The sequence below is a fragment of the Rhinolophus hipposideros genome (genome assembly GCF_964194185.1).
Source record: "Rhinolophus hipposideros genome assembly, chromosome: 13".
Lineage (NCBI taxonomy): Eukaryota > Metazoa > Chordata > Mammalia > Chiroptera > Rhinolophidae > Rhinolophus > Rhinolophus hipposideros.
In genome coordinates, this window is record NC_138059.1 from 51,627,049 (window position 1) to 51,634,367 (window position 7,319).

At 49.1% G+C, this 7,319-nt stretch overlaps 1 protein-coding gene across 1 annotated transcript; it reads left to right on the top strand.

Annotated features, from left to right (window-relative positions):
• Window positions 1-596: 596 nt before the first annotated feature.
• On the top strand, window positions 597-6,340 carry SOX17 (SRY-box transcription factor 17). The gene is made up of 2 exons (XM_081069778.1): window positions 597-1,680; window positions 2,316-6,340. Exons 1-2 carry the CDS (start codon window positions 1,374-1,376, stop codon window positions 3,227-3,229), a joined length of 1,221 nt encoding a protein of 406 aa, XP_080925904.1. The 5' UTR covers window positions 597-1,373; the 3' UTR covers window positions 3,230-6,340.
• Window positions 6,341-7,319: the final 979 nt, after the last annotated feature.

The following is a 7,319-nucleotide window of genomic DNA, read 5'->3' on the forward strand; positions in this document are numbered from 1 at the left end:
CGATATTTAACTATGCAAAAATGGCCGTGTTCGTTGCCATAGAAAACAACACAAATAAACAACAGCTTAGTGATTAAGAGCTCCAAGTATGAAGGCAGACGACTAAACTCCACTCGCCATCACTGTGATCTCTCGCAAGGTCCTTAACCTCTCTGTGCTTGGTGCTTCTCCTGTACGATATAAAATGTCTACTTAATCGGGCTATAAGGCTAGTTTGCTGGTCAGACAGCTCTAAGAACAGTGTGTCGCATGCTGTGCCACATGAGTGCAACATAAGGACTTGGTCAAAAACCCCACTGAAAAGTTTTCTCAGATTTAAACACAAGTTTAATAGTCATTCAGATTTTCATTTCAGTCTAAAGAAATGTATAGGAATCTCTACTGCCAGGATAACCACCTTAAACTGTCCCTAAGAGTTATTTTGCTGTTCAAAAGGATTGCTGTTTTTCTTCGAATAGACAGGCTTTTAGGTAAATATTGCTGCAGTTTTTACCACATATCAAAACTAAGTCTTGCTTATTTTACTAAACACATATGAGAAAATTTTATGTTCTCTATATCTTTCATGTACAAATTCTCCAGGGTTGGTTCATCGTTATGAATGAAGACTTTAAATTCTGCAGGAGGACGGAATATGGGCTATAGAACGTCACTCCGTATTTAACTTTGTTTTAGAAATTAGAACTTACCTCGGACATAGCATTGTGAATATAATGCAAACAAGTTGAGTCCTTGGGGAGAGAATGCATTTTTTATTATCAACAATGTCTACTGCATTCGACAAAACACATTTTAAGAAGACCCGTGGGGTTCCATGGTAGAAGCTAGGTAACCCACTACCGAAACACTCTTAGCTTCCCGTGATGAAGAGCGGATGCTGTGTGAGTTGATCCAAACTACCGTGCCCAATTACTTGTATCCAGCACCCGAGAAGGCTTTTCGAGAGTCCCGCTTGGGATCGAAGAGCACTTGGAGCTAGAGCCCGGATCCAGCCAGTGGGTGGCAGGTGTAGCCCTGGGTGCGGGGCCAAAGGAGGGGAAAAGGGCGGGCGTGGGATTGAGCTGCGACTGGGGACTGAGACCGCGGGCTGGGCGTGGGCCTAACGACTATGACCAGGCCCGCCCCCGCTGCTCTATTGGTCACATCGGCGCAGAAAAGGCCCCGAGACCGGGGGCACCCGCAGTGTCACTGGGCCGGCGGGGGCGCTGGTTGCCCGATCGGCTGGGACCGGTCAGGAACGCCGGGTTCGAGCCAGAGAGACTCAAGCAGCCTGCTTGGCATTACCCTGTCTCGCTCCCCAAACCCTCCCCCGCATCGGGGGAGGCCGCGTGTCCGGCCGAGGGTTGTGGGGCGCGGGGCAGGGCTGGAGCGCCATGAGCAGCCCGGATGCGGGGTACGCCAGTGACGACCAGAGCCAGACCCGGAGCACGCTGCCCGCGGTGATGGCCGGGCTGGGCCCCTGTCCCTGGGCCGAGTCACTGAGCCCCCTCGGGGACATGAAGGTGAAGAGCGAGACAGCGGCAAGCAGCGGGGCGCCGGCCGGGGCCGCAGGCCGGGCCAAGGGCGAGTCTCGCATTCGCCGGCCAATGAACGCGTTCATGGTGTGGGCTAAGGACGAGCGCAAGCGCCTGGCGCAGCAGAACCCGGACCTGCACAACGCCGAGTTGAGCAAGATGCTAGGTGAGTCCGAGCTCGGGATCTAGGGTAGTGCGAATCGCGGAGCCACTTGCCTGAGCCCAAAAAGGTATGGCCCTTGCGCCTGAGGCCAGGTGTGTGCTGCCGCCACGTCCCTCCTTGGGGCCCTCCGCTCTTCTCCCGCTTCCCGGTCTCTCGACTCTCCAAACAGGCTTTCAGCCTCAGTCATCTGTGATCCGATCACACCCGGGTGACTGGGAGTGTGGGTACTACGGCTGGAGGCTGGGGGGCGGCGGCTTCCCTCGCGTCTCGGCGGCGGCGAGGGCACTCCTGGCGCCGAGCTGGGTTGGTCGTGCCCGTTCCCCTACTCCTTCCCCGGGTAGGGGACGTTTTCCGTTGTTCAAACGACCGGGAGTGGGCCAACGGGGAAGTCGCTTCCAGGAGGCTAAAAGCAGGGAGTGATGCCCTCAGAGGACCCTACATCTCTTGTCTTCCCCAAGTGCTCGGGCTCCCCTCGGCTTCAAGAGTTCCATACTTTCTTTCACTTTTCAGCTTGACCCCTTCCCTCCTCTAGTTGCACAATTCAAGGTCGGAGGGAGAGGTGGGGCCAGGTGGGGCCTGGAAGCCGGAGCTCAGATAGTAAACCCCGCGCCCCCTTCCACCTTTCCACGCCCATGCAGGCAAGTCTTGGAAAGCGCTGACTCTGGCGGAGAAGCGGCCCTTTGTGGAGGAGGCCGAGAGGCTGCGCGTGCAGCACATGCAGGACCACCCCAACTACAAGTACCGGCCGCGGCGGCGCAAGCAGGTGAAACGGCTGAAGCGGGTGGAGAGCGGCTTCCTGCACGGCCTCGCAGAGCCCCAGGCGTCTGCGCTGGGCCCAGAGGGCGGCCGCGTGGCCTTGGACGGCCTGGGCCTGCCATTTCCCGACCAAGGTTTCCCCGCGGGGCCGCCACTGCTGCCTCCGCACATGGGTGGCCACTACCGCGACTGCCAGGGCCTGGGCGCGCCTCCGCTCGACGGCTACCCGCTGCCCACGCCGGACACGTCCCCCCTGGACGGCGTGGAGCCCGATCCGGCCTACTTCGCGGCGCCGCTGCCCGGGGACTGTCCGGCGGTCGGCCCCTACAGCTACGCTCAGGCCTCGGACTACGTGGGGCCCCCGGAGCCGCCCGCCGGCTCCTTGCACTCCCGGCTCGGCCCGGAGCCCGCAGGCCCCGCAATGTCGGGCTTCCTGGCGCCCCCCAGCGCCCTGAACTTGTACTACGGCGCGATGGGCTCGCCAGCGGCCGGCGGCGGGCGCGGCTTCCAGTTGCAGGCGCAGCAGCACCCGTCCGGCCCGGGGCAGCCGTCGCCCCCTCCGGAGGCGCTGCCCTGCCGGGATGGCACCGACCCGAGCCAGCCCGCCGAACTCCTCGGGGAAATGGACCGCACGGAATTTGAACAGTATCTGCACTTTGTGTGCAAGCCCGAGATGGGTCTCCCTTATCAGGGACACGACTCGAATGTAAATCTCCCTGATAGCCACGGGGCCATTTCCTCCGTGGTGTCCGATGCCAGCTCTGCGGTATATTACTGCAACTATCCTGACGTTTGACAGGTCCCCGATCCAACCCAGCCTGCAGGCCAGAAGCACAAACAGTGTTACACACTTCCTGGAAGAGCTAAGGAAATCCCTAGCCTCACGTTGTTTTGTTTTGTTTTTAAGTTGCCTTGGCATGTAATTTATGGTAATTTATTTTGTCTGCCACTTGAACAGTTGGGGGGAGGAAAATCTGAAGTGGTGTTTTAAGATTTGTTCAGATACTTGTTTCTCACAGTGTCGTTAAAACCCCATTTCCAACTCCAAGTTTACCAGTTTTGAATGTCCAGAACAACTCTCTCCATTTCTTGAAAATTTATTGATCAAAGAAATTTTGTCTCTGGTATGTTTTTTCAATCTTTTAAAAAATAAAATCTGGAATCTTATCTTTTTACTCTGGTAGTGCCTCTGTCACAAATGCCAATTTTTTTTGAGACCAACGTTAAGTATTAATAGGATTAGACATATTTTAAGGGTCACATTTAACATATAGTTACTGTAAAAATTTCTCATTCTCTTGTAATAGTAGCCATAACTGACTTCAAGGAGAACCCCTAAAAAGAAACATTAGGGTATCCAAATCTGATGTAATTGTTTTTGCTAAGGGGAAAAAAAAACCTCACCGAATGAGCCTATGTTCAAGTGAGCTTAGTCTCTAAAAGGTAATGGTTAATGTTTCAGTTTTAATACATCACTTTCACCAGAGGAGAACATTCAAGTGCTTTTGGTTTTCTAGTTGAATCTTGAGATCTCCTTAAAGAGGCTTTTGGTGTGTTTTTTCCTTGTCATTTGTATTTCAGAGTGTTTATATTCCCTCTTAACCATTGAAATTGCCTTTAATAATCCTCACATGTCTCTAACTTGGGAAGTAGTGTTATTGGATTAAAACTAGGAGTCACAGGAACAAATGTGGATTGTGATCTTAACTTTTAATGAACCTTAGCATCTATAATTTCATTTGGATATTTTGGTATTATAGGTTAACTGCATATGTGGCCAATTGCATTTCTTTTTTTTTTTTTTAAGATTTTATTGGGGAAGGGGAACAGGACTTTATTGGGGAACAGTGTGTACTTTGGGACTTTTCCAAGTCAAGTTGTCCTTTCAATCTTAGTTGTGGAGGGTGCAGCTCAGCTCCAGGTCCAGTTGCGTTGTTAGTTACAGGGGGCACAGCCCACCATCCCTTGCCAGAGTGGAACCAGAAACTTTGAGGTTGAGAGAATGTGCTCCAACCAACTGAGCCATCTGGCCATCCAGGAGCTGAGTGGCAGCTCATTGACTTCATTCTAGTGGCAGCACATTGACTTCATTCTAGTTGTGGAGGGCGCAGCTGGCTGACCCCAATTGCATTTCTTGACACCTGCAGTTCTTAAACATTGGAGGGATCCAGAGATGACTTATACATATGCAGTGTGCTTCGCAAATTCAACCAGAGCTACAACCCTATGGCATCACTGTCCTGCCATTATAGGGAAGAAACTGGGTCACAGGATTGTGACGTGGGTCAGCCCCTGCCATGTGCTGCAGCACTCATTGCTGTGGCCCTTTCCATCACATTTTGTAGATTGAGACGTAAATGGGAACATGACTTGTAATGGGCATTTCCCGTGCCAGGTGTTTTGTCAATGCCATTTTTTACTGAGTTTGAGCCTGATTAAACCTGTGAGCCTAGGTGCTATTCTCCTCATTTTGCATGAGGGGAAAAGAGATACTGAGCATTCACCTGCCACATACGTATATGGTGAAAGCTTAGTGTTACAAGTTCTTACAACATTTGTTCACTGCTCTTTGTGCTAGGGCATGTCCATGTACACTGGGAGAACTTGCATTCTGGTGCTGAGAAACTATATAACTCTCCATAGTGATAAATTTCTGTAAATAAAAGGAAGGAGTAAGAGAATAACTTAATGCTTTTATCTTGAAAAGGGAAACTCAGCTGAAACGGTTGCCTGGATTCTCTTGAGAAATGGCAGGGTGTATGGTTAATCAAAAGTCCTGTTGAGTTACATTCTTAAGCACTCACCAGATACAGGTGGGGCAATAATAAGAGCAAAATTTTAGGCATTCCTAATGCCTTCCATCCCAATGGAAGGTAGTCTTCACAGTAATTCTTGGAGGCAGAAGCATCCATCCCGTTCCTTCTGTTTTCTCAGATTCAGATGAAGTGACCTCAGGTTCTAGATAGTGTGATTCCTTTTTACTTTGGAAACAAACTCATAAAAGATAACGTTGTTTTCCTCCCCATCTCTGCTTCTGAGATACTTTAGAAGTATGCCAGGTGGTAAAAATCCAGGGCAGCTCTGAGGTTCTAAGCATTCCGATGTCTTATTTGAATTTAACTTACCTTAGTTGATAGTCTGAGGGAAGCTATAGGAACATGGACAGGAGCATGGACCCAGGAACATGGACAAAAGCACATACACAATATTTTAGGTATAATTTTAGGCAACTCATCATCCTTTATAACCCATCCAAGGGTTGTAGGAACCCAAAGCCCTCAAATTTAGAAGCCCTAATGGTGAAGGTTTATTGGGAACCATGCCATCAAGCATCAAAGCAAAAAGGTGGTTTCCCTATATTTACGTCACAAAGGGACAGCTCAAGAACTCTCTCATGTTATTAAATTCTCCCTTCTTGAGACGTGTATTTCAAGGAACATGAGGAGTAGTGTGTTCTCTCCAAGTGTAAAGGAAACCCATGGTGCCCTGCTAAGATGAATATATGATCTTCTCCTTTGTGAAATTGTGGTGGTAGCTAGTCTCCAAGGTTGGCCCCCATGAACCATACCTTGGGTATTTACATCCTTGTATAAAATCTTTCCACACTGAATCTGGGTTGGATTTGCTACTCTAACCCAAAAGAATGCAATAGAAGTGGCAGCTCCAGGCCCAACTCTTAGGAAGGCTTGGCAGATTATGTTTCTTGTACTCCTGGGAGCCCTGAGCTACTATGTAAAAAGTCCAGTTACCAAGGTGGTAAGACCATGTGGAGAGACCACGTGGAGAGACCAGTGGAGAGGAGAGGCCCTGCAACTCCCTTAAGAGAGAGGACTGAGCCTTCCTTATTGGAACTCAAGAGAGGCCAGAAGAATAAAATCCCAGATGAACTCAGGCAATCCACAGGGAAGAGATTAAAAAAAAAAAAAAAAAAAAAAAAGGTTGGTAGTTATAAGCCACTAAATTTGGGAGTGTTTTATTATATAGCAACAGATTATTGATATAGTTGTTATCCTTAAATAACACTTTCTTAAGTATAGGAATGTGGGCACTGGTGTCAAGAAAATGGGTTTGGGGCCTGTCAGAGACACCAATATAGTTTTGTTTTTTGGGTTTTTTGTTAAAGATTTTATTGGGGAAGGGGCCAGGACTATATTGGGGAACAGTGTGTACTTCCAGGACTATTTTTCCAAGTCAAGTTGTTGTCCTTTCAATATTAGTTGTGGAGGGTGCCATTCAGCTTCAAGTTGTTGTCCTTTCAGTTTTAGTTGTAGTGGTGGAGGGCGCAGCTCAGCTCCAGGTCCAGTTGCCATTGCTAGTTGCAGGAGGTGCTGCCCACCATCCCCTGCGGGACTCGAGTAATTCAACTGGCAACCTTGTGTTTGAGAGCCCACTGACCCATGTGGGAATCGAACTGGCAGCCTTTGGAGTTAGGAGCATGGAGCTCTAACCGCCTGAGCCACCGGGCCGGCCCAATACCAATATAGTTTTAAAGTGAAGGACAGAATATAAAACTTGGATTCAGGTTAGCTGACTGCAATATCATGAAATGCATAGATCACTCTTTCCTCAGGCAGACTCAGATGAAGTAACCATAGGAACCAGCTAGTAATTTTTTTTTAAGTATTAAATTTGTCTAATTTTTTACAGTTTTATTTTGGAAACAGATACATAAATGTTACATTGCTTCACCCACCCTCAGCATCTCTACTTGTGAGTTATAATTTAGTAGAATGTCAGGAGGTAGGAATCCAGACTTTCATGGCCTGAGATATCTTGACTGGATGGCAGCACAGAGTCTGCACACCTTTGAAGGACCCAGAATAGTAAGCAAGAGGGTATTTTCCTTCCCACTGAGACACTGACTACTTCTCTGTTAAAGCTACCAG

Excerpts from the sequence above, each read along its gene's own strand:
- SOX17 (XM_081069778.1), top strand. The coding sequence starts at position 1,374 with ATGAGCAGCCCGGATGCGGGGTACGCCAGTGACGACCAGAGCCAGACC. Across the intron at positions 1,681-2,315 it reads CGAGTTGAGCAAGATGCTAG|GCAAGTCTTGGAAAGCGCTG; the intron begins GTGAGTCCGAGC and ends ACGCCCATGCAG.